The 27,987-nt window shown below is 38.5% G+C and overlaps 1 protein-coding gene across 23 annotated transcripts in view; it reads right to left on the bottom strand.

Moving 5' to 3' along the window:
* The window catches only part of DLG2 (discs large MAGUK scaffold protein 2), a 2,236,304-nt gene that overhangs the window by 1,062,128 nt on the left and 1,146,189 nt on the right, over window positions 1-27,987 (bottom strand). For 2 of the 23 annotated variants that reach the window (XM_043451501.1, XM_043451504.1), the window contains exon 1: window positions 11,738-11,847. The exons of the other annotated variants lie outside the window; for them this stretch is intronic. In XM_043451501.1, coding sequence (XP_043307436.1) covers window positions 11,738-11,815 — 78 coding nt within the window. In that variant the 5' untranslated portion in view covers window positions 11,816-11,847. Of the gene's footprint in view, window positions 1-11,737; window positions 11,848-27,987 lie in introns of those variants that run through there. 23 annotated transcript variants of the gene reach the window in all.

The raw sequence follows: 27,987 nt of genomic DNA, 5'->3' as shown, positions 1-27,987 counted from the left end.
CCTCCATAAATTAAATCTGAGAACATTAGAAATGGTGATAACAATGAAAAGGATTACTTATGGAATAAAAATGGAAAACAGAAAGAGATTAGTGAAGATATTTTCCTCTAAAAATCTCAAAACTGTGCATCTTAGAGCAGAGGTAATAAAGATGGTTATTTCTAAGAAATAGATCCAAAGTGGCTCCATTCAATTCACAGCAGGAACCTCCAAAGTAGCAATTAATGCAGCCACTGGTGTGGAATTGTTTTCCAAAAGCCATCTTGTTGGATGACTTTTTTTTTTTTTAATGGAAGCAGGCAGGGCTCAGAAGTCAAGATGAATTTGGATCAATTATTTACTGAAAATATCAAAGTGTTATTAATACCACCATCCAATATGAATACAGCTAATAATCCTTTTGGTGAAATGGAAGGAACCTGTAAGCATCTGTTTAACTTAAGACTCCAAGGGCAATGCTTGAAACTCGTTGAGATCTGATCCTGGGACATAAATGTAGGGGCGCTCATCTCAATGATGTGTAGAGTCCCTACGTCTCCTGTCAGAAGAAGGGAGAGAATGGGAATCAGAAGATCTGAGTTCAAATCTCAAAACACTGGCTTCCGACAATTAACACTGCACAAGGAACTTTCCCAGTCTCAGGTTGTATGGAGACTCAGAGACATGGGGATATTGTGGCACCACGCTGAGGCATGCAGGCTCAGACCCAGGCTGCTTGAGTTCAAATCCTGGTCCCAGAACTCACTAATCGTGTGTCTCTGTGCACCTTAATTGACGTTTCTGTGCTTCAACTGTGCTTAGCCCATAGGATCATTGGAGGGTTAACTGAGTTAGGAAATGTATAATCTTAGAGTAGTGACTTGTGATTATAATAAGGGCTCAATGAGTGGTCATTAATGTTACTACTATGATTTACAAAAGTAATGTTCTTTCAGGTTATGAAATTCAGTGTAACACAGCATGGAGCTTTTGCTTTCCTCTTTATCCCCCCAGACCTAATATAAAGCTCTAAAGGGGACGTGATACAGTTACCAGCTGGGAGATGAGCACCTTGACTCATTCCGTACAAGTTCTTTCACCTCAGATGAGAGGTAATATGCCTTGACTGACATTCACCAAACATAGAAAATCACTCTCTCTCAAAACATTCAGTGTGTTTTGAGAGAGTGGAGGTGTGGGAAAGAAGGTGGTGGGGGGAGCTTTTTATAATGGCTACCTAGGATTCATTTATTTTTTTATTTTTTATTTTATTTTTTCATTTATTTTTATTAGTTGAAGGCTAACTACTTTACAATATTGTAGTGGTTTTTGCCATACATTGACATCAATCAGCCATGGATTTACATGTGTTCCCCATCCCGATCCCCCCTCCCACCGCCCTCCCCATCCCATCCCTCTGGGTCTTCCCAGTGCACCAGCCCTGAGCACTTGTCTCATGCATTCAACCTGGGCTGGTGGTCTGTTTCACCCTTATAGCATACTTGTTTCAACGCTATTCTCTCAGAACATCCCACCCTCGCCTTCTCCCACAGAGTCTCAAAGTCTGTTCTGTACATCTGTGTCTCTTTTTCTGTTTTGCATATAGGGTTATTGTTACCATCTTTCTAAATTCCATATATATGCTTTAGTATACTGTATTGGTCTTTATCTTTCTGGCTTACTTCACTCTGTATAATGGGCTCCAGTTTCATCCATTTCATTAGAACTGCTTCAAATGAATTCTTTTTAATGGCTGAGTAATATTCCATGGTGTATATGTACCACAGCTTCCTTATCCATTCGTCTGCTGATGGGCATCTAGGTTGCTTCCATGTCCTGGCTATTATAAACAGTGCTGCGATGAACACTGGGGTGCACGTGTCTCTTTCAGATCTGGTTTCCTCGGTGTGTATGCCCAGGAGTGGGATTGCTGGGTCATACGGCAGTTCTATTTCCAGTTTTTTAAGAAATCTCCACACTGTTTTCCATAGTGGCTGTACCAGTTTGCATTCCCACCAACAGTGTAAGAGGGTTCCCTTTTCTCCACACCCTCTCCAGCATTTATTGCTTGTAGACTTTTGGATAGCAGCCATCCTGACTGACAATGGTACCTCGTTGTGGTTTTTATTTGCATTTCTCTGATAATGAGTGATGTTGAGCATCTTTTCATGTGTTTGTTAGCCATCTGTATGTCTTCTTTGGAGAAATGTCTGTTTAGTTCTTTGGCCCATTTTTTTTGATTGGGTCATTTATTTTTCTGGAATTGAGCTGCAGGAGTTGCTTGTATATTTTTGAGATTATAGGATTCATTTATTAAAAAGAAATAGAAACCTAGAATTTTCTCATAGTCAGAATACTGACAGTTTTCACTTACGATGGTCTCTTCAGTAACTTCTCCTCCCCTGCCCCCGCTGCCTAATCAGCGGCACAGATAGAGTTTCCTTAGTCCATAAACCCAGGATGGGAGGGCAAGTCCATTCCAAAACCCAAGGGGATAGTAGAGAAAAAGGAGTCATTAATGCAAAAGTTATCAAAAGCTGCTTTGCATCCTTTCTGTAACAAGGCAGAATATTAAAATGAACAGAAAGAAGAAACGGATGCGGAGGGAAGAAGGAAGGAGAGAAGGAAGCAAGGGAGGAAGGGGAGGAGAGACAGGAAATATCAAGTGTCCCACAGGGCCAGACACTTTACATGTAATTTTTAATTGAATCAGAAAACCATGCAAGGATGCTTATCACTATTTTTAACATGTGAGAACACTAGTAATTAAAAAGATGCATCTATGTGCTTAAGGTCACCCAACCAGTAAGGTGTTGAGTCAAATTCAAATTTGACTCTGTGGTCTTCCACTGAATCATCTTCTTAGATGTTCCAACAAGAGGAGTCACAAAATGTATGAAGGAAAGGGGTCAGTAAAGATGACAAAGACCTGGTCTTAAGTCTTAAGTCAGAATGGTGTTCAGAGAAAGTGAAGAAGTATTTTTCTTATTCTCTTATGCCCTCCTAAGTATCACCCCCTCCAATTCTCCCACTTCCAATGCCTTTTCCTCTCCCACAATACATCAGTTGCCACCCTCCCCATGCTAGTGAGTCCAGGTGAAACGACAGTTTGATACCGCTATGGCCATGAACACTGTGCACACCGACTTCCTAACTTGGGACAGTGCTCATTTCATCATACTTTGCTACAATCTTTGAGGAAAGGTCAGAAGCCCTCCTCAAAGCAGAAACCTTCTCCCATAGAGAAACTTTCTCCCGTAGAGAACTGTAGAGCTGATGGTCTGAAAAGCAAGTAAATCCTGTTTATAAATTAGAGTAACCTAGAACAACAAGGAGGTGGTCAAAGGAAGACTAGTATTTGATGAGTTCTAGTTTATACTCATATAAACTAGTTAGCAAGTTTGATAAAATATGTTGCTTTCTTGGTTAGACCACAGAACATGAAGTCAAGCACACTGATCCCCTGCAAGTAGTTCATTTCTTCCCTTTAGCCTCTACATCAGACCCTTTTTCTTACTATATTTCTAATTTTAATAACCCTTCCTAGCAGATATTGGCACTGTAGAAGCTTTGTATTTATTAGAATTAAATTCTTTGGATTAGGAACAGTACTAAACTGCTAACATATTTTTCCCTAGCAATGACACTTTGGCCCTGGGCACTACAAAATGAACATCACAGTGTAAGGCCATCATGACATCATGGTTTATTAGCCTGCTCAGGCTGCCATCGCAAAATGCCACAGACTGCGTGGTTGAAACAACAGAACACACTTCCTCACACTTCTGGAGGACGAGAAGTCCAAGATCAAGGTTTTGGCAGGGTTTGATTTCTAGTAAGAGAGCTCTTCCTGGACTTGCAGATGGCTCCTTTTTTTTTGCTATATCCTCACATGGTAGAAAGGCACACACAGATCTCGTTGCTCTTGTAAAGCCACTAATCCTATTAGATTAAGACCTCACTATTATAATCTCAGTTAATCTTAATTATCTCCTAAAAGCCTTATCTCCATTTCTCCTAGATCACACTGGGGGTTAGGGCTTTAAAACAAGGATGAGGGAGACACAATTCAGTCCACAAAAAACGGGGCAAGGATACTCTACGTAACTAGTATTTTCAGATTGAGAAAGTACAAGAAATAAACATTCCACGCTCAGACATAAACCTGTAATCTTTCGGCATGTGGGGCAAAACAGCTGGAAAATGTTACAGTTTGACATCTCCCCGTTGGTGGCTGAAGAGAACGCGCATTCTGCTGGCTACTGTTTGTTTCGCTTCCCTGTTAGTGGCAAGGAGAGAGAAAGCAAAGGGCAGGAGCCTTCAGCCCCAGGGCTGTAAAATGTCTCCTATTCCCTGTTCTTTACAAGGCAGTAAAGAAAGAGAAGTCCCCGCGTATCTCTTACTTTGCTTCCACCTTGAAATTCAGTAGATTCTCCATTATATTCCTCTTGCCAATGGTTAAAGACACTGTTGGCCTTTTGTGCACGTTGATTGGACATAAATTTTATCAGTTTTGCTTCGTGCTGGCCATTGTGCTAGGTGCTTAGAGTACAAAGATGAATGAGATCAAATTCTTCCCTTTAAAGACTCTGCAGACTCTTGGAGCAAATCAGGATTAGAATTCAAAGAACGTGAGAATTGGAAGGAATTTGGTTGCAGATGAAGAACTCAGGCCCAAAGAGATTAAGAGACTTTAGCCAAGGTGGCGCAGATGGTAGGGACGGGGCCAGTTAACATACAGGCCTACTGACCCCTAACTCGGTCTTGCTCCTGTGTGGCTCAGACATTCAGCCAGGGTCTATTTAGAGCTTACTATGTCCCAGGTACCCTGTGTGTGTGGGGGGGGGGGGGGCACAGAATTTGTAATGATTTAATAATTTAATTAACAATTTAATAATTTATTTGGGAAAATTTGACTACTTAAAATTATTAGTTAATACTACAAGGCATGGTTAAACAGAGATGGTTACTCCATTAACCCCATAAACAAAATACATATGCAAATAATAATATGTGTGCATTATCTGATTATTAAATTTATCTCTACAGTGATCATCACTGCTGGATGGGAAAGCCTCCCTTACATCTTCATCACCCAGTATAATAAACACCACTGAATGATACCAGGTAGAGGAAGACCATTCTAAAGGTGCATTGAGGGTAAACAAATCAAGGCAAACAAAAACAATTTGCAACTAAAATTATGTAAACTGGACTGAAAGTACTATCTGGATGGTTCCTGGAGAACCCTTGAAAAGAAATCAGGTCTTCTATCTAGCCACATAGTTACTCAAAAGAGATAAAGCACAGGTTGATGAGAAGATGGCTGTTGTGTTGGTCTATTCTTCCTCCACGTCACTGTCTCACTCAATCCAAGATTAGTTTAAAAAGCACAGAGTCTGAGTGGTTAGGTTGACAGGCTCTGAACTCGGCCAGACCTGGCTGAATTCACTGGTACCACTACTTATGACCTTGGGCAAATTCTGTAACATGTTATACCTCAGTTTCTCCATCTGTAAAATGGGGGCTGATACCAAGATTATCTTACAAGGTTGTAGTGAGGATTAAATGAGATGAGGGCATGTCATAGTGCTTGGTAAACTGCTCAGTAAATAGGCATTGGCAATAACAATTTTGCAGTGGTCTTGCGGCCTGTTTTCTTCCTCTCCAGCCCACTCTGTCCCTCCTCTATCTTCACCATTTCTCTGATCCTGTCCTTTGCCTCTGTCTCCCTCCATACCCTGCTCGCAGCTGTGCCTTGGACTTTTCCAAGGTGGGCATCCATTCTGGGACCTCGGAACAGGGGCTACTGTCCATTTTGCTGAGAGCTTCCCCTGCCAGGTGACAGGGGAGAACTGCAGGGCTGCATTTAGCATGGACAAACACCTGTCCTCTCTGTCACTACAGCCAGACAGACGCTGGCGCTGAGTCATGCTGCTGCTCACGACCGATGAGCTCTCAGAGGCTCTGAGAGAGAGACCTGAGAGGACAATCTGTCCATCCCTCTCTCCAGGTCAGGCTACTCTTCAAACTGCCAGGAGGCAAAAATAGACACAGGAAGATTCTATCATTCACGGAGGACTGAAGAATCTTCAACATCAGGACATTTCTTCTTGTGCCTAAGCTCAATTTCAGATTCTGCATTTAAATTCACTTCTTATATTTATCTTTCATAGGTAAAAATAAACTTGATATCTAGGTCACTGAAAATATATACATATATAGAGTATAATATACAGCATACAATATGCAGTACTCTGTTTGTGTATCCATACAAAGTACTGCTTACTAATTAAGAGACTGAGCTCTATGATCAGCCACCCAGTCTAATCCCAGCCACCTACTGGTGATGTGGTTTTCTTCTAAAAATTAATAACAGTGATGCTCTCACTAGATCCTTGTATAAGCACAGTTCTCAGTTCATAGAAAGAATTCAACAGATGTCAATTATCATTGTTGTTTAGACATATAAATACATAGCGAGAAGCCAGGAGGCTTCTTAAAGATTTCTCTTTTGCAACCTCAACGGCTCCAGTTTGATTATGGCTTTTAATCAGTTTCTTCTATAACCTTCTTTTTCATTTTCTATTTATTTGCTTTCCTAAATCCAGAACCATCTACAAAATGCTGGCTGACTCCAATCAGCACAGGAAAAAAATGTATATTTTAGAACTAATAGATTTCCCTATGCAAATTATTATTATGATTTGCAAGGAAATATGTGATTTGATACCAAGTATAACCTTTAAACATTTTACTTATATTAACTCATTTAATCCTCAAAATAAGCCCATTCATTATTCTTTCAGTGATGTCATACTTCATTGATTCTAAAAATAAACTATTTCCCCACATTTTAACATCTCTGAAAGGATTGAAATCTTGCAGTTGATATGTTATAGTTGCATTGACAATCTTTTTTTTTTGTAATACATGAAAAAAAAATGACATATCTTGCAAATGAGGACAACCTACAGTCGATGAAATAGGATATGAGATATTCCAGGCATTCTTTCAGGCCCCAGAGATATGGTGAAGGACTGCATAGTCCTTCATTTCACAGACTCCACTTTCTAATGAGAAACACAGAGAAATAAGAACGATAACAACTAATATACAAGCGGCTCTTGGAACCGATGCAAGATTCATCTTGGGCTTGTAGGGGCCAGGGAAAGTTTCCTACTGATGATGAAGTCATCTAAGTTTAGAGTTAGGAGATGGCTAGTGGGTCAGTAGCCAGTCAAAGCAGATAAGCAAAATCTGAGGAGCTAGAAAAAGCAGGAGACATTCAGGAATTTGAATCTAGTTCAGAATGCTGATTTAGAGCAGGGGAAAAAAAGCAGAGGCTGTGTCACCATGGACCAGGTAGACTCGGCAAGCAAAGTGGAGGGTATCCTGAGACACTGGGGTTCTGCCAGAGCACAGGTGTTACTTCTATTTGGAAAAGAGCTGGTTCCAGGCTAAATAACAAAGAACAGGACTATAATTCCCTCTAATTCCTCACCTTAAGCCCAATGCTCTTGATTGCCCCACCAGCATCACCCAGGACAGTAGGCTCTTTTGTTGGCCATGCTGACAGCAAATGCACTACTACAATTCCCGTTATTTTGGTTTATGCTGAATTGATGTGTTTGGATTAGATGGAGAGGGGGTTAGAACCAGTGAACTGGTTCTTAAGGAATTCTCCAAGGTGAATGTTGCCTAGTGTCAGAATATTCCAGCTCAGTTACATCACTCATAGGATATATTTCACTGCCAAGCTCATCCACAGTTGTGTCTATCAGATGATGGATATTGATGCCAGTCTTTTCTAAATGCATCATGCATTTACTTTTCGTGGCATATGCTTAAAAGTAAAAATGTAAAAATTAAAAGCAAAGCTATGCAGAAGTGAAGGTTCAGAACTTCAAGTGTTTTATACTCTTGTATATGATTATGCCATCAGGAATTGCAGTTCAATTTATCTTAAAGCTGCCCTTTTAAAATAATAAAATCTAGAGACTGACTAAATTAAGCAGTTTAATTGAAATGTGGCAAACAGGCATACAAGACACTAACTTCTGAATTAATTACATGGGGTCCAAAAAAAAAAAAAAAAGATTTGAATGAAGGTATTCTATTGCAGCCAGTCGTGATTTCATATTACATTAAAAATCACTTCATTCACAGAATTTGTTGGTATGCACATACTGTCTTTTTAAAGAATAGCAAAGAGCTTTTTTTCTTTTTTAGAACAATGACAATGTGAATTAGCTAACATCTTTGACTTACTCTAAAAAGAGTGTATTTACAGTTGCCTAGGATTTAAGTGTGTGTTTTTTTTTTTTTTTGATAAAAGATGTCTTTGGTTTTTACAGGATAAACAATGAATACAAATGCCATTGTTTAGCTTACAATAATATAACAATTACTAGCTAGTTAAAAGGAATAATGGGAGCCTAGATGATAGCTTGAGACACTTATCTAAAGAGGGCAAAGAGTGTAAAGTCTTTAATAACAGGGCAGACAACTGTCTACGGAAGACAGCTTAGGCACAGTCTTGTCTGAAATAAAGGGGTTGAGTTACAGGATCAGTAACTTTGATTCTGTAAGCCTCATGACTTATTAAGACAGGTGAATGATAGGTGGATGGAAGAGAGGGCTGGGGACTCAAAGAGTCATTTTTAGAACAGCCAGGATAAACACAGTTTCAAATCCTAGCACTAACACGTCCCACAAACTCTATGACCTTGGGCAAACTACTCTTCTCTCTAGAACTCAAGAAAAATCATGTCTACCTTTTATAGAATTAAGTGAAACTCCATGGCCTAAAGCAGCTGCTGTATGATGTGTGTATAAAGAGGGACTCTCGTTAATACTGTTACTGCTGTGATCACTATTACCATTATTACTACATTCCATGCTACTGTTTAATTCTACTGGCATTAGATGAGGTAAAGCAGTATACCCGGCCACCATGCATAAGGCACACTGTCTGTTTAGGGATGGCATTTAGGCTTGCACATTCCCGATTAGCTTTTCAATTAACCCCAGCCTTGAGGAATATACTTTCCAACCACACCTGAAAGCTAAATTAGGTCTGATAGGCTATGATGGGTGTAGGTTTTTTTAATTAGAAGAGGAGAAAATAAACTGTGTTACCTATTGCAAAAAGAAGCCCAAATTTATAGAAGGTACTAAAACAAAATTACAGTGGCTGCCTCTGATATAATTTATACCCCCAAATGCTAAAACCTGCTCTGAATCTATCAATAGTTCTTTCACATTTAAGTATACTGGTCATTTTCTAAATAAAACACAACAATCATCTTGCTTTATACCTCTTCCTTCTTTTTATAATAAAGCATGACAACATATAGTCAGCAACATCTTATATTCCCTTTCCTGTTTGCAACTGTATGATCTCTGCTGTTATAGTAATACATTATAGGAATTCATCCAGCTTGCAGTACCATTCGGAGAAGGCAATGGCAGCCCACTCCAGTACTCTTGCCCGGAAAATCCCAGGGACGGGGGAGCCTGGTGGGCTGCTGTCTATGGGGTCGCATAGAGTCAGACACGCCTGAAGCGATTTAGCAGCAGCAGCAGCATCATTTGTTAACTGCTTTCTCAGCTGAAGTATATTACTGTAATCATTAGACAAAACCTTAATTCATATAGTTGGTTTTAAATAAGCCACATGATAAAATGAAATACCCAGAATAAACTATTGTCATTCACTAAGCACCAACTGAGGGCCTTGTTGTTCATTGTTCAAGGCAGCACACCTTTTAATTTATTCCAGGAACCCTGTGTATATAAATTCCATGAAAAAAAATCGAGATGCTATTTTCATGTTAGTAATCATCACTTAGTGTTCAGAATTAACTCCTCTAGCTCCCCTGACTAATGGAAGGACATTATAGTTAATAATTTTTCCTTTAGTCTTTATCAGTCAAGGAGCAAAACTTCAGTTCTCTAATGCTGATTTTCCTACTTTCTGAATAAGACAAAATATTATCTCTAAGATAAAGTATTAAAACCCCTTAACCCCACACCTGGTTTCTTCTTGCTTGTTCACAGAAATGAAATGGAAATACTGAAGGCCCCTTACTAGCTTCTTCCCACATTCAAGAAGCAGAAGCCTGTGTTAGATCCTTGAATTAACATCCTTTTAGTTTCTGTACACTGAATTTCATTGAGCTGGCATTCTCCACATTGAGGCCCAAACCTGAAGTAAGTGTCACCGGAATATTCAACTTTTCTGTGCATACCAATTTGGCATAAGGCATTATCTCCCGGTGGCTCTCAGAGCCATTCGTGGTCTCTGATAGACCCTTCATCCATACAACCTATAATTTTCATAAGAAGGCACTTTTTCAAAGCACTTGCTCCCATAAAAGAGTCACTTTCAAGTCTCTTTCCTTAAAAGAGAAACAAAACAAAGCAAAACCCTCAAAACCCAATATATATGATGCTAATACATGATAATTAGGCTTTTATCATTTTACCTGTGAGGCATGGGAAAAAATGAATCAATTCTACTTCACCTTTGTCTCCCTCTACTACACCTCCACCTTAAAGTGCTATTTAATAAGTCTGTCAACATTATACGATCCTCAGATCTGGACATTCTGAAAGGCTACAACCCTAAAATCAGAACTTGAATGATTTTTTTTTTTTCTCTTCTCACACTACAAACAGTCATATCTTGGCTTATCACTGGATTCTTGTTCATATTATCAGCATTCCCACTCTGAAGGAACAGATAGCAAGTTACAGTGAAGGAATCTTTGCAGCTGAGAGCAAGGATTGTGCCACAGGCCAGGGAAACCACCTCTGGGTCAATCTCAAGAGTAGATCCAAGTCAGAAAGGATGCTGGGCCAAAGATCACATCCTCAAAGTAATATGGAACAATCTCAGCTCCACAAAATGTTATCTTTGGAAGTTTCCCCATCACCAAATTGGATACTGATTTCTTAAACATTGACCATTTGGCCAGTGCCTCTGAAAGCCTTAGTTAGAGACGTGAGCTTGTTTTGCATCTGAGGACTTACAGGCCATGTTCATTTCTTAGAGAAAGATAACTCATGAGACAGATCTACATAGAGGTTCTCTAGAAACAACTAGTCATGCTGAATAAAAGAATTACAAAGCCATTCTCTAAGTGGACAGGACTATGTGATCATAAATAGAATTCTTGCTTATTGAAAACACTTTTGAAATGATGGCTTTGTTGATTTGAAAAGATAGCAAGCTCCCCTGTGGAGTCTGGTCAGTGTTAGGCAGAGTCCCAAATATGTGCTCCAACAACATACACTAGGATGCAAGAACTGGAGGAAGGCTCAGGGATTCATCATGCCCCTTGCAGATCCAACCATTATAGTCATAAAAATAATCCACTGGTAGCAACAAGTTTACTAGAGAGCTCCCTGAAGAAGCAAAGATTTCAGCTGCTTAATTGCTTTCACCCTGTGCCATTTAAAGGACTACCAAGTCTCTGTTGAGACACCATCAATTGACGATTTCACCAAATATTTTGAATAGCTAATGACTCTGCTTGACCACCACCAACCGCCCCCAGGCAGCCAGGCTCCAGGAGTTCCCCCTTTCTGCGAGCGGCATGGACTACAAGCCAGCGAGAGGCAGGTTCGCATCCCAAGCGGAAACAAAAAAACAAAAAAAATCAAAAAACTGCGTCTGTACTCAAGACCAGCAGTCCAGAGCAGGCAGTTGGCAAAGCCGAAAAGGTAATATTTATCCCCACGCATTCCCTACCTTTTCGGATTTCGCCTTCCTGGCGTTGTGCACGAACCTGCGACCCAGCTTCTTGGCATACCAGATAGAGGCGAACATAGCGATGCCAGCGGAAGGGGTTCGCGGTGAAGCTGCTGCACAATCAACTTCCCAGCTCGGCTCGGAGATGTGGAGCGGGGGGGAGTCGGGCTGGAGCTGTCACTTGCAGGCTGTTGCTTTCTCAGGGCTTCTCATGCTGGCGAGCTGAGGCCGAGGGCGGGAGGCGGGAGGGAGGGGGCCGGGGGCAGGCAGTCCGGGCCGGCCAGTCCGCAGGTACCTTCACATCCCGCCCGCGGGAGGTCCGCGCGAGGGGGGCGGGCGGGCGCTGCCTTCCCCGCCGGCGCACACGCGCATCCAGGCGGCTGAGTATCCGTCTTGCAGTTCTCGGGCTCTTGTTCACCACCAAACTCCACGCGTGGCAGGAGGAAAGGCAGCCGCAGTCCGGTCGCCCTGGGCTCCAGGCAGTGGCCCCCTCGCCTGGCTTCCCTCTGCCTTGGCAGTGCGTGCTGGAGGCGGTGGCCGCGCAAAGACGCATCCACACCCAGCCCCGCAGGTAAAGCAGCCAATAACTGGGGCTGCCAGGCACGCGGGAGGGGAGAGACCACCACGGACGCGGCCCTGCGGGCACAAACAGGTGTCCCCCGGAGCCTGCCCCGAGAATAAAGGGCTGTTAGCGGGACTGGATACAAAGCGACCTTCCTCTGCCCCCCTCCTCAAGTCCACTGGGTCCACGTAAAGTCCAATCCCTGCCTCCCAACCAGTCTTCTCCACAGCTTACAAGAAAAAAATAAAAAACATTTTATTTCTTTGGAGGTTGGCCCCGGGACAAACGGCGAGGTGAACAGGATGAGGTGTATTCCCTAAATGCCAGAGTGAAGATCCTCAGCTTTTAAACTCATTGGTTCCACCGCTGAAACCACCTGGGCTGCTTTTACAAGTCCAGGTTTTCTGCCTGAGTAACGGGGAGGGGCTTAAATCTACCTTTACACTAAAACACAACAACTTACTCCTTCTTTTCTTTTAAAATCCGAGTTTTCTTGCAGTGATATCTATTGTTAAATGGAGGGTTTAATACCACTTTTGAATAGGAAGATTTATGGCAAGTCTTAAACCAGGCTCCTCTGAGGAATTCTCACATTTAATTCTACCACCATGTGCTTCCAATTTCAATTATCTTGGTTGTTGTTTAGTTGCTTAGTCGTGTCCAACTCTTTTGCAACTTCATGGACTGTAGTCTGCCAGGCTCCACTGTCCATGGGATTTCCCAGGCAAGAATACTGGAGTGGGTTGCCACATCCCTCTCCAGGATATCTTCCCAACTCAGGTATGGAACCCGCGTCTCCTGTATTGGCAGCGGCATCCTTTACCACTGAGCCACCAAGGAAGCCTTTTCAATTATCTTACTAGGGTTCAATTATCTTACATAGGGTTTAGAATATTATGAGGCATTTTAAAGGTAAAGTCAATCTTAAGAGACGAGTATGTCTTCTGATGAGAGAGAATGGCTAAGACTTTGTCCATCCTACTAGAGGACAAAAATAAATAAATAAACTGTTCATCTCAGCAAGGAAAACATTCCTTCCACTGATATACAAACGAGACTCAATCCAATAAATGTTTTCCAGCTGATCTAATAGACATGCCCTAGGAGCGCCTGTTGACCAAGGACAGTGTTGAAACACTTACAAATAAATGGAAAAGAACTCCCTTCTCTCACGATAAGTCACTTGAGCTTCACCCCCAGAGGACTGGGTCTCCATTCAACTGTTTTATAAAGTACACTGAACATCCTTCTAAGCAATTGGAGATAGAACAAGACAGTGTAGGATTAGGACTCACATCCATGTTAACTCACTACAGGAAACCTGGTGCTTAGAAGAGTGTTGAGCACAATACATTCAATGTATGTTTGCTGAATAAACAAATAATCTGGGTTCTAACCCTGGCTTTTTTTCTAAATTGTTTCCTTGTTTCCTCTGTGCTTGGATTTGCCTCATCTGTAAATGAAGAGAATTGGGCAGAACATTTTTCAGGTCCCCTTCCTGCCCTGTGCATCTGTAATTCTGATGCCGAGTCTGAGGGTCTTCTTGTGAGTATGGGGAAACACTGACTGAAACCGCCCGCCTGGGCCAGGCACCATAGTGGCCGTTGGCATGAGCAATTTTACAAGAGGTCTTGGTAAGGTACATGGAACTAATAAGCCGCTACTAACCAGAAAAGTTTGGGAAAGGTCAAAAGGAGACTCCACGTGTCCTCCCACCTCCCAGAATCCTTCCTGCTGGCTACCACCTCCCAGAATCCTTCCTGCTGGCTACCACCTCCCAGAATCCTTCTTGCTGGCTACCACCTGCCAGAATCCTTCCTGCTGGCTACCACCTCCCAGAATCCTTCCTGCTGGCTACACAGCCCAGAATCCTTCCTGCTGGCTACCACCTCCCAGAATCTTTCTTGCTGGCATCCATCTTGGTTGAGCAACGTGTGTGCCATCCAGAAGGACCCTGAGTCAGAATGACTGACCAGAGACAACCTGGAAACTAATTCCGTCACCATACATCCCGGGACTCCGAGCCGCAAGGCACAGTGGTTCTCCTGGGTTCCCTGGCCCTCCTCCTCTCCACGCAGGCGCTCTTTCCCAATAAAGTCTCTTGCTTTGTCAGCATGTGTGTCCAAGTGTTAGACAAGAGCCCCTTTTCAGCACTGGAAGGGGTCCCCCTTCCTGCAACAAAAAAGAAATTCTCCTGCTCACCAGAGGCACAGGCTCTGGTAAAATGAGAGCCTGGATTCTTCCACCTGCTTCACCACACCTAACCACCACCTGGGGTTTGGTTTTGCCATTAGCTGTTAATTTTCCTCTGTGTTCTTCCTATGAACTCTACTTTCCTTTCATTTCTTTTTGTCGCTCTTAGACAACCCCTGTGCAAAACTCACCACATCACACCTTGTACTCTTTAGGAAGAAAAAGTGCCACAGAAATCCAACAAATAAATAAATGATAACTCCTGCTTAGCTTTCAAAGAGTTACTCAACAGGACCACAATTTACCCCAATATTGCTGTGATGTTAGAGGTATTCACTATTCCTGCATACGAGTCTGTCTAAGCTGCGTAGTTAAAAGACTATTCAGGTAACAGAATAAAGTCGATAAAAAGAGGAGGGAGGCAATTGTCCCTAAATTAATGAGTAGAAACTTCTGTTTTTAACATTTTAAGATGGAATTTGACAATAAAGAAGTGAGAAAAAAAATATTGAGCTTTCAAATCACTGATATCATAGGGGAAATCAAAGAATGTTAATTTATTCTGATGGGACTGCCAATCATAAAATAATTTTTGTACTTTCTTCATAAGTTAAGATTTTCTAAGTCACTAAAGTTGAATCTTGGAGAGATCTTTAATGCTTGATCATTTTGTTGGTTAGTTTTGCTTTTAAGTTCTTGTTGTTTAGTCGTTAAGTTGTGTCCAACACTTTTGTGACCCTATGCCAGGCTCCTCTGTCCTTGGGATTTCCCAGGCAAGAATACTGGAGTGGGCTGCCATTTCCTTCTCCAGGGGATCTTTCCAATCTAGGGATAAAACCCATGTCTCCCGCATTGCAGGCAGATTCTTTACCACTGAGCCACCAGGGAAGCCCTTTGCTTTTATATTGAACATTTAATTAACTTTTCCACATACCTAACCTAGAAGCTTTATCAACTTTTATAGGATGGAGGGCTTAAGAAAGTAAATTGGGCCTACCAGCTAAGATTTAACTTTAAAAATAACAATAATAACTATTGTTCCTTAAATAGGCATTCAGAGATAGAAGGCAGTGTGAAATAGGTCATTTGCTGTCAGGGGCCACAGTCACATTAGAAAAATGCTTAACAATATAAGCATTCACAATATATTTTTTGAATATGTCTATGGCAAAGTAAGAGAATCCACAAACTTGAAAAGTCTAGAAGAGGCATTAGAAGCATATCTACAATTTTCAGTTGTAAAAGATGGTTTTTTAAAGATGGGTGTCAGGTTGATGGAAAGAAGCCATTGCCATAGTTATACAGTCATCTTCACTGGGCTCTCACTGAGCAGGTGTGCTTGCTAAAAAGAAGGTGGCAGCTGCCTAAATAAATCTTAATAGTCTCTAACCATTGTTCTGCTGATTAAGACAAATAACTTGCAGCTCTTCTGTGTATGGAAAACAAGTTTTTCAGATGCTTTCCATCTGTGAATCATCAGTACCTGGACAGACCTTTTCCTTTATAATTTCATTTTTAATCCCTCTCATATGACAGAAACCTACCAGTGCAGCTGAGTTTGAGATGCAACGTTAATCCTTTTAAGCAGCTTTCGGTTCATGCCTCAACACACACACTGTGTGAGTCTCCTTTGAATTCTCAAGGTAAATACAATATTTAAATCAAGCCATTAAAATTATACAACTACATGTTCTGCCTAGTACACACATGATTTTCTTTTAAAAGCCATCTAAATATATCATAGATGATTATAAAAACAGTAAGAATTAAGCCCTAGGAACTAATATCTGGTAGCTTGAAAAGCTATGTAGGTTAGGTGTATGGTATATACTAAAGAAAATACATGTTTGAAACATAAAATGTTAATGTACAAAACCAATAAACATTTAAATATTTGTTTGATTTGTTTGTATATATGATATACATTCTTGATAGCCCTTAATATCCTTTATTAGTCTATTACCAAACAGCAGGTGTCAAGAACATGTTACATAGAATTTATGACTAAAAGAAGATAAACATAATATTCAACTTTAATTTGCAGGGATGTCAAAATGTTGATGTTAGTTACTTCTATAGATAGTAGTGAATAGGGAGGATAAAAACAGTTACAGTTTGGTCTGTATTGTATAACATCTGTATCTTCTACCATGAGAATATATCCATGTTATTACTTATATGATTAAAAGGTAAGCAATAGTTATTCACAAAAATGGAACTGAATAAGATAAAAGCCTTCCTCTCAAGGAGTCATATAGAGTTGGGGACATAGGTGTATAAAAACAATAAATTTCAATGCAGAATGGTATAACAACAGATGTGTGAAAAATAATGTGGGAGTTCAGAAAGAAAATTACTGCTTTTGATTTCTATATAAACTCAATAATGAATGTCAGCTGGAAAAGTGCAATAATTAATGTCAATGTACATAAAAAGCAAAGGAACAGATCACTCTTTCAGCATGTTGTATCTGTACGGACAGCAGGAAAAATGGTCACTCTAGTTTGTATATAAACAACAAAACCACCACTGGCCCAGTTGCAATTAGTTGTATTTCTGTCAAAGAACCAACCAGTTGTGGATAAGTGGGAAAAAATGTTTGAGCCACTACAAAGAATAAGCCCACTAACTCTAATTATAATAGGCTAAGACTACTTCTTTTCTTCTGTTCTCAAAATCATCAAAATCATTCTTTAGTGTTTGAATAGCTCACCTTCCTTTCCTTTAAATGTTCAACCATTATATATTTAGGCACCCAGAGACATAAGAAAGTAATATGATACACATGTACATATGACCTACATTTAATAAATGTTAATATATTGCTATATTTGATTCATTCATTTTCAATAAGTAAAATCTTCATAATATAATCAAAATCTCCCACCTCAATCCACTCTACCTCAAATTCATCTCAAAATAATGTTCAAGAAACATTCTTATATTTTATTTAAACACATGTAATTTTAACAGAGTAGATACTTCAAAATGTAATTGATACTAGGAACAGAACTATCATATGACTCAACCATCCCGTTACTGGACATAAACCCTGAGAAAACCATAAATGAAAGAGATGTGTGTTCATTGCAGCACTATTTACAACAGCTAGGACACAGGGGCAACCTAGATATTTATTGACAGATGAAGAGACAAAGAAGTTGTGGTACATATATACAATGAAATATTACTCAGCCATGAAAAAGAATGCATTTGAGTCCGTTCTAATGAGATGGATGAACCTAGGGCCTGTTTTACAGAGTGCAGTAAGTCAGAAAGAGAAAAACAAATATTGTCTCTTAACACACATGTATGGGATCTAGAAAGATGTCATTGATGAACCTAGTTTCAGGGCAGCAATGGACATGCAGACACAGAGAACAGACTTGTGGACACAGTGAGGTTAGGAGAGGATGGGGCAAGTTGAAAGAGTGGCATGGTGACATATATATTACCATATGTAAAACAGAGAGCCAGTGGGAATTTGCTGCAGGACATAGGGATCTCAACCCAGTTCTCTGTGACAGCCTAGAGGGGTGAGATGGGGCAGGAGATAGAAGCGAAGATCAAGAGGACGAGGACAGATGTATACCAATGGCTGATTCCTGTGGATGTATGACAGAAGCCAACACAATATTATAAAACAGTTATCCTCCAATTAAAAATAAATTAAAAAATACAATTGATGGATAATAGGATGTGTACAATTTGAACTTTTATTACAAATTTCTTTCAAATCGACATCATTAGTAGTTTATATGAGTTCTATATTCTAGATGACATATTATAATCAGCTATTAATTTGTTAATGTACAATGTTGCTCCTTGTAGTTTTTTAAAAAATAATTTTATTTATTTATTTCCTTTTAATCACTGCTAGGGGGGCTTTTCCCCAGCTTCAGCTAGCAAGGGTTACTCTTAGCTGCAATGCACCAGCTTCTCATTGAAATGGATTCTCTTCTTGCGGAACATGGGCTCTAGGGTATACGGGATCAGCAGTTATGTTTCAATAGCTGTGGTACATGGGCTTAGGTGCTCCACAGCATGTGGGATCTTCCAGGACCGGTGATTGAACCTGTGTCTCCCGCATTGCCAAACAGATTCTTAACCACTGAACCACCAGGGAAGCCCTCTCTGTAGTTTTGATGTGCATTTTCTTAATTACTGGTGAGGTCTAGCATTTTTTTTTCATATATTTATTGTCTATTTGAACTTCCTTCTATTCATAGTCTTTGCTTATTTTAAAATTAGGTTAGACCTTACTGATTTTTAAAAGTATTTTATGTATTCTGGACACTAATTCTTTGTTTGTTGCATGTACTGAAAATATCTGCTCCCAAACTCTGACTTGTCTTTTAATCCCATTTGTTTCACCATGCATATTCTTATGTACTAAAATTTGTCAATGTTTACCTTTACGTGCATACATTTGGTATCTAAATTTTTTTCCTATACAAGTTTATACGTTTATCATTTTATATTTTAAGTCTTCAATTTTTTAAAGGAAATTATGGTGTAAGATGGAAACCTGTTTGTCCTGCCCCCATATGTATGGCCAGTTGTCTAAATGTATTTATGTATGTACAAGGGCTTCCCTTGTGGCTCGCTTGGTAAAGAATTCACCTGCAATGCAGGAGACTGATTGCAATGCTGGAGATCAGGGTTTGACCCCTGGGTTGAGAAAATCCCCTGGAGAAGGAAATGGAAACCCACTCCAGTATCCTTGCCTGGGAAATGCCATGGACAGAGGAGCCTGGAGGACTACAGTCCATGGGGTTGCAAGAGTCAGGCATGACTAGGCATCTAAACCACCATCATGTATGGATATATTTATGCTCATATATGAAAATGTTATTCCTTTTCCTCACTGACTTGTAAAACTCCTAAGTTATATGTCTAGATCACATGAGTGTGCATTTAATTATTTCTGGGTTTTTTTTTAATCTATTTTAATTTACCTGTGCTAATACCACATTATCTTGATTACTGTGCTTTATAATAAATATTGAAAGTGAAAGCACTAATCATCCTTTTCATTTGATCTAACTTTTCAAATTAATTTTTGTAAGTTGTACAATTGGTGATTTTAATATTACACCTCATAGTCCATGTTATTATTTTACAGTATTTTAATTTTATTTTGTTGCAGTAGTACTATTTCTGACCAAGCATGTCATTATTATCACCAGTATTTATTAGTTTATAATTGATAGTCAAAATAACTCCCATGTTTATTAATCTATTTTCTCATCATGATTGTTAGCATCCTAGCTCTCTGAGTTCTCCTTTTTACTGTTATACATATTTTAACAGCTATTTCTGCAAAAATCTCTGATGGTTAAACATGTTTAATCTTTTCATATTTTTCCTGAACTGTCTACATTCACCTTAGAGTTTGAAGGATAGCATAGGTAAATAAAGATTTCTAGATTGACAATGATTTTCCCTCAACATTTTGAAGATACTATCACATACCTTCTTCTGGTGTCTATTTTTTATGATAAGATGTCTGCTGTCAATCCAATTGCTCTATTTTAAGAATATGTCTCTTTTCTATGATTTGTTTGAAGACTTTTCATCTTTTTGAGCTGTAGCTTCAATACAATATTTTTCTAAATTCTGCCTGGAATTCATTATGTTTCTTGAATCCAATTAATTGTAAGAAAAATCAGTCATTATTTCTTCCAATATGTCTTCCCCTTCATTCTCTCTGTTCTCTCCTCCTAAAATCCTATTATATTTTTCCTGAACCTTTTCATATAACCCATTCTACTGCTTCATATATTTCCTGTTATTCTTCTCCTTCCTTCTTTGTGCCAGTTTCAGGGTTATAGTCTCAGATCTCCTTATTATTTTTATCTAAAGTTTGAATCTATTGTTTTACCTATCTACAAAGTGTTTATTTTTAATGAATTATTACACATATATTTACATTTCTAGGCATTCTAAATATTTCTTTCTCAAATCCTCCCAGTCTCTAGTTTCTGCATGCCACTGTACAGTTTTATTCTAAGATCTTCTTTAGCAAGCTTGTACTTTCTGTGGGAGCCCCAGGGTCCTTTGATTGTGTAATTGTTGCTACAGAATAATTTTGCACATTCTTCTGTTAGGTGCCCAGAGATTTCACTAGCTTAGGAGCAGTTTCATGTTTAATATATTTGGCTTAGTGTTATTCTGTCCACATAAAAGGGTTAAATTGACCACCACTACCCAACACACACACACCTTTTCTATTCATAATAGAAACACTCTTCATTATTGCTTCCCTGGGCTAACGTATGAAGTTATTAGAAGTCCGCTCATTAAAGGAGAACTGTTTTTTTCAATTTTACATGGGGCTCTCAGTTTCCTTTTTCTTCCTTTGATGATCCTAAGGTCATCTCTCTTGCCCTGCATGGGCATCTAATCCCCACACTCTTACCCCAAGAGGACCCATTGAGTTCCATATACCCCTTGGGATATCACAGTCAGCTCATGAAATCACTGCTCTGGCCATCATTTTATACAGAATCAAACTCGCTTGGCTCTTACTTAACACTCCCCCACTACCCCAAAATAAAACATGGAGAACTTAGCAGGCCTGCATATGAGGTTTTAGTGTTTAATAAGCTTGTCTGACAGCAGTATATATAAGATTTATTATAAAATGTTTCATGCAAGAGATTTCCAGGAAGTCACCTAATTAAAATGCTATTTAAAAGTCATTCTCATATGATAATTAATTAGCTAAAGTCAGACGTGAGATAGACAACCACCATCACATTTGTCACCTTGACAAGTAATGTTGATTCTATAAAATTGGGGTAATAATGGAAACTATGCCATTGTGTTGATAAAAAGGCTCAAATGAGATAATACAAGTAAACTGTTTAGAGCACTACTTGGCACACAGTATGGGTGCAATAAAAATGTTGTTTTTATTCTTTATTCATCCTTTAATCTTCAGGGAAGCCCCCCCCCCAAAAAAAGAAAAGAAAGCATGATAGTCTAGACAGAGAACATGTGCTCAGTATTATGAAGCAGAGAATGTTTTCTTTTTTTTTAACTCTTTTTATGACTGCATTCAACCATCCTCAATGTTAAGAAGTCTACCTTCTTAAGTTTTTTCCTCATTTTTTTATTCCATTAGTGCAGAAAACATGTCAGTTTTCAAACTATTGTAAAAATATTTCATAAACTTAAAGACTTCCCATTTCACAAGTGGTTCTTTTCTGAGCCAAATGAATATTTTCCTAAGCTTTCTAAATAGTTTTTTTGAGAGTCTTCTCAGAACCTCTTTTCATTTTACATGTTTTTCATAAAAATAAAAACTCACATGGATCCTGGATTTACATAGTAGTTCTAAATCCACATATTGTGATTTGCCCACATGCTTACAATTAAGTTTTGCTACAACTGGAGATATAGATCAATATGGCAATAACTATCAAAGGAATGTATAACTGAATGGATATAAGTGAGGACCAAGTAAAAGAACATCAAGAAAGCAGCCAAGAAAGAATGGGTACCAAATAGAACATGCAAGAATTATGACTTATGAATACAAAAATCAATTAAAAAATAAGACCAAAGACAGCTTTCTTGATAAAGCTACATAATGCAAAAACATGGGTAGAGTAATTTCATAACTGAGAATTCAATTCAGTCCCTTGAAATGTATATGCCTTGCCAAAGTTTGCCACAAACAGAGGCATTTTAAACACCACCCATATAATCAGAGCACTCTGGGAACTTTCTTATCAACTATGATTTGGTTATACAGTTCAGTATTCTAGCTATCTCAACAGCAGGATTTTTCTCATCTGTGGAAGTGGGGTGCTAATTTGAGAGTCAGTGCTTTTAGCTTTATTTTCACTTTTACCAATTTGTTTTACCTCTGGATATAGTACTATGTAATTAATTTCCAAAGTCACCTTAAACTCAAATAATCAGTTAGTCCATGATAATAAGACCCAAAAATTGATCTGTAAGAAAATGGTCTTTTTTTTTTCTTTTAGACATAAAGAAATATCTTTCTTTCTTTTCTTTTTTTATATTATTATTATTTACTGGAGTATAATTGCTTTATAATGCTGAATTAGTTTCCGCTGTACAACAAATGAATTGGCTATTGTATACATATATTCCCTCCTTTTTTGGGCCCCCTCCCATCCCTGCCCCTCTAGGTCGTCACAGAGCACCAAGATGAGAATGATCTTTTAAGTTCAATGACTAGTTTTGATGAAGTTATCCTCTTGCTGGATTGTCTTTTGGGTCTTCACCAAAGTATTTTCCGTTTCCCAGGCACAGTCTATGTAACTGTATCTTTGTACATGCTGTTTCCTCTGCCTGCAGTCCTAACTCTCCACCTCATTTCCTGCTCATTTTGGTCATTCTACATATGACAAATCTTTACGCATTTTTTGAGCCTTGGCTCAACAATTTTCTGTGAAACTTTTCCTGATCTCTCAAGGCAGAGCCAATTCGTACTAATGCACCAAAACTAACATTTCCTGTTGCACTGTACGCATTTCAGGTTTGGCTTTTCTGACGTTCATTTGTGATTACATTGAACTTAAATATTTCCCCCTAAATGACTGAATAATTCAAGGAAATCCCTTATTTATTTTTGTATCCTCAGAGGTCTACATAGCCCTTTGCACATGACAGGCACTCAATAAACATATTTGAATAATTTAATAGTTACTTGCTGAATGAATGAACAAATGAATGAGCATATCACTTGAATTAAATTGCCTCATACTCCTGGGAGAAGAAAGGGAGGCACTATAGAGATGCACATTAAGCATTTATTATTACCCTTTATTTGTATTTTTACCTCACATTCATCTTCATACATTAAGAGATAAATCAAAGTCACCGTTAGAAGGGTTCAAAGTACTTTGAAAAATAACATTTCAAAAGAGAAATCAATGAGACTTGTTGATTTGTGGCCTACCAACTGTCCTTTTTTCCACTTTGTAATTCCATCCCTTCCACAGATAGACACAGGTGATCTTTTACAAAATTTAATATAGAAAACCATATTCATAAACAAACAACTCCTTTTATTTCCTTAAAAGGGAGACCCACGAATGAAAACACACAATCTATTCCCTCTCCATCTTGCCTCCTACATAAAACAGAAACAGCAGCTGCTGAAATCCTCAGTGCAAATGTCAATTGCAGATAGTGTTACTGAAAATATTCCTGATATTAATTGTAATCTCTCTCCAGCTTAAAGAATATAAAGGAGACCAGTTCGCTAGGTGCCTCCTCTATGTCAGCTGATTTACTTAAGCATCTTTACATGAAGTATTTCATCGTATAAAGTATCATCTTAAAGGTATATAAACTATTTTGCCCACAAAAGTACCTAACATGCCTTACCTCAGTATTTATTTAACCTATCCATTTTTACATATTCACATACTACTTCTATTGTTGTTTACTAAAGTTATTTTAAAGTTTAATTTGACTAATTTTTTATTTAAATAAATTTATTTTAAATAAACTTATTACCAGAAGGAACAAAAGACTCATTCTCTATAAGTAATCAGTAACATAAATAATACATGATTATTAATAAGGTTAAAAAGTAAAATAAAAACCAGAAGTAATTTATAAATTCTAGTTGAAAAGATAACTGATGGTTTATATACTAGATCTAATTTTTCTTGTCTAAATTAAATTAAAATACTTTTTAAAATGTTTGCCATGTGACATCTTCAGTAAACCACACTTGAGGAAATATTCTCACCTCATCTGATCATCATAAAAAATCTCTGAGTCAGATAATATTATCTTCCTTTTACATATTAGAAAATGACATTTTAAAGAAATCAAGTAACTTAATCATAGTTAGCCCTTCCCTTAATTCTTGATTCTCAAAACTTTTCTAGTCATAAGAAAGAGTGTAACAGTACAACAAATATCATGCAGTAGCTTGTGATAAAATAGAAATAAAAAAAGAAGGGGGAATCGCTATGAGTTCAGATAATATTTATTAGCCCATGTGCTGGAATGGAGGAGACAGACATTCAGTGAAAGAAAAATTTGAGTTGACACTTAGAAAACAGATCAAAACCAAAGTACATTTATTACTTGAAACAGCAGGAGTAAAAGTAAGAAGTTTGGAAAACATGAGATGTGTTTGAGGAATAGTGGGGAATGAAAAAGAAAAGGCTATAGCCATACTGTAATTAGACAATGCCAATAAACCCTTAATTGTGATAAACAGGGTCAGAGTTGGAGAGTCAGGAGAAAAACGGAGGCAACAGAGGTCATGATGGTCTTAGTTAGGGGGATGATGGTAGGAAAAAGGCAAGAAGCAATATAAGAAACATTCTTATTTAACACCTGAGAAACAACTTGGATCCCTGATTCACTCTCATAACACAACACATGCTATTTAGTTGCTCAGTCATGTCCAATTCTTTGTGACCCCAGGGACTGTAGCCCACAAGGATCTTCTGTCCATGGGATTTCAAAGCAAGAATATTGGAGTGGGTTGCCATTTCCTTCTCCAAACACAATACATAACTTTTCACTACATTTGTCACATTGACGATGATCTATCCATCTATCTATGTACATATATATTTTCCTTTTCTTTCCTTGTGGAACATTCCCAAAAAAGTAGGGGCCATGCTTCTGTTTCTCCACTGTATCCCCATGTCTAATAAAGAGCCTGGAACATAATAAGTGCTCTAAAACAATTTGCTAAAGGCTTGAATGGAAAAGGAATAACTGAGGAGATAGAATCTGTAAAAATGTGACAGATGCTTTAAAGGTTGAGAAACTGAAGTCAAAAGTAGTTAAAGATTTGAGTCCAGGGAACTGGGCTGAGAAGAGAGAAGTTCTAAGACAAAGAATGCATTTGCTTTAGCTTGACCCCTTCTTTCACTATACTTTCTATTTCTCCCCTTGTCTCATTATAATTTTAAGTATTCTTTATAGTATCTTATGAAATTTTAACGAAATGATTTCTCAAGGGTTTAACATAATTTGTTGATTATTCCTCATGGTAAATAGAGTCCATGTGAGGGTTCTAAATTTTCTTTGTAAGCTCCTCTAAAGCAAAGGATTTTTTTTTAAAGGAAGTATTGTTGATATTTTCTACTTCAGTGTATTCTAGGAGGTTTAACCTCCGCCTTGGGGATTTCTATATCCATATAAAAAGTGAAAGGGGTAACAATGTCTTTAAATTTTTAGATATGTTCAAGTAGTGATGACTCTGGAAAAAAATGGGTATATGTGCTAAGTAAGCAATGTAGTGAAAAAATAAAAATAAAAACCTTCCTCCATTTATTCATTTATTCAACACTTCTGAGTGTTACTATGCATCCACTGCATTTCTCAGCAATGGGAATATGTTAACTAAATAGACAACAATTCCTACCTCATGGAGCTTATATTTCAGTGTGGGGAGGAGTTAATAAGAATGATAAACAGCAATATGTATCATTTATTAAATATTTACATATGCTAAAGAAAAAGTAGAACAGATAAATGGAATAAAAAGTGTTGGAGTAATGAAATTATTTGATGGACTGGTTGAGGTAAACCTCCTGAAAATAGTCACTCTTTAATAGAGATTTTAAGGAAACGAGAATAAGCCAGCATGAGAAATGACCATTCTATGTGAAAGACTATGGCTAGCTTTGATGACAATATGAAGGCCAAGGTGGCTGAAGCAGAGTGAGAAGAAAGATAGTATAAAATAAGATCAGAAAGTACAGAGATAAGTGAAGGGAGAGTGGAAAGGAGAATTTGCAAGCCTCATAAGCTATTGCAGGCATGTTGGCTTTTGCTCTGAATGAGGTTGGAAGCAATTTCAGAGCAGTGACATGCTTTGACTAATGTTTTAATAAGATCATTCTTGCTGCTGTCTTGAAAGTTTTGACTGTAGGGGGTCAAAGCTGGAAGTGGAGACAATAATTAAGAAATTATTGCAATTATTAAGTTCAAAGGTAATGGTAACTTAGAAAAAATTAATGCACATGAGAAAAAAAACACAACAGTGGCTGGGTTCTGAATATATTTTTAAGAGATTGGATGTGGGTATGAGAGAAAGAGGGGAGGTAGAATGACTCCAGACCCACTGACTAGAAGGCTAGTAACTAGAAGGCTAGAGTAACTAGAAGGCTACATGTACCACTGGCTGAAACAGAGGTTGTAATAGAGCAGGTTTCTTGGGAAACATAAGAAGTTTGGTTCTGGACATGCTAATTTTGAAATATCTTTTAGACATCTGAGTGGAGACATCAAGTGAGCCAGTGGATATACAAGTCTAGCATTTCAAAGAAGATATTGGCATATAACTGGTATTTAAAGACATGATCACTGGCTGAGTTAGTGAAAAAACTCAAAACCAAGTCCTTGAGTATTTCAACATTTACAGTTATCTATTTAATACATAATTTCCTTACTGAACTGTGAAATCTATGAAAGCAAGGAACAAAGTGAAGGAAGTACAAAAAAGAAAGTTGAACATTTATGCAATACAAGTGATGGCAATGAATTTCCACCCAATTTAAACCTGGTAGGAAAAGTAGTAAAGCGAAGAGAGGGGTGATAATAGGAAAATAGACAAGACCAATGAATATAAGAAAAGGTATGAGTCAAAGGATGGTTGGAGCCAAGGTACACATAGACACCTGAGGTTTGTATTGGATTTCATGTGGTTAAAATGCTCATTGGATTTAACATAAAGTATTTAATGTAAGTCAAATACTTAATTTACTATTTTAATCAATCTTAAAAGAATTCTATGATGTGGCTCTAGTCTACACGTAAGTAGACTCAGAAGATAGGGACTTGCTGGAGCTCACTCAGCTAGCAGCGGCACTGTGTGAATCCAGCTAAGGATTCTGCCTCAGAATTCCCTCTCCTAACCACAAATGGGGCAGGGTGCTTGTCCTTTGGTATCAGTTTTCTTTCCTTAGAGCAGGGACTTTAGCCCCTGTGACCTGTGTTAGGGATCAGAAAACCCTCTTTGTCATTTTTTTAAACTAATTTGTCATTGGAGGATAACTGCTTTACAATGTCGTGTTGGTTTCTGCCATACAATAATGTGAACCAGCCATAAGTATACATATGTCCCCTCTGTCTTGAACCTCCCTCTCAACCCCTCTCCCCATCCCACCCCTCTAGGTCATCACTGGGCACCAGGTTGAGTTCCCTGTGTTACATAGCACCTTCCCACTAGCTGTCTATTTTCCACGGGGTCGTGTATGTACATCAACGCTGCTCTCTCAGCTCATCCCACCCTCTCCTTTCCCTGCCATGTCCACAAGTCTGTTCTCTACGTCTGTGTTTATTCCTGCCCTGCAGATGGGTTCATTAGTACCATTTTTCCAGATTCCATATATATGCATTAATATATGGCATTTGTTTTTATATTTCTGACTTACTTCACTCTGTATAACAGGCTCTAGGTTCAAGCACCTCAGCTCAACGGACTCAAAATTGTTCCTTTTTGCTGAGTTAATATTCCATTGTATATGCGTATGAC

Source organism: Cervus canadensis, chromosome 29 (assembly GCF_019320065.1).
Source record: "Cervus canadensis isolate Bull #8, Minnesota chromosome 29, ASM1932006v1, whole genome shotgun sequence".
NCBI lineage: Eukaryota > Metazoa > Chordata > Mammalia > Artiodactyla > Cervidae > Cervus > Cervus canadensis.
The sequence above is the reverse complement of the archived record's forward strand: the minus strand, read 5'-3'. Positions and strand labels throughout refer to the sequence as shown.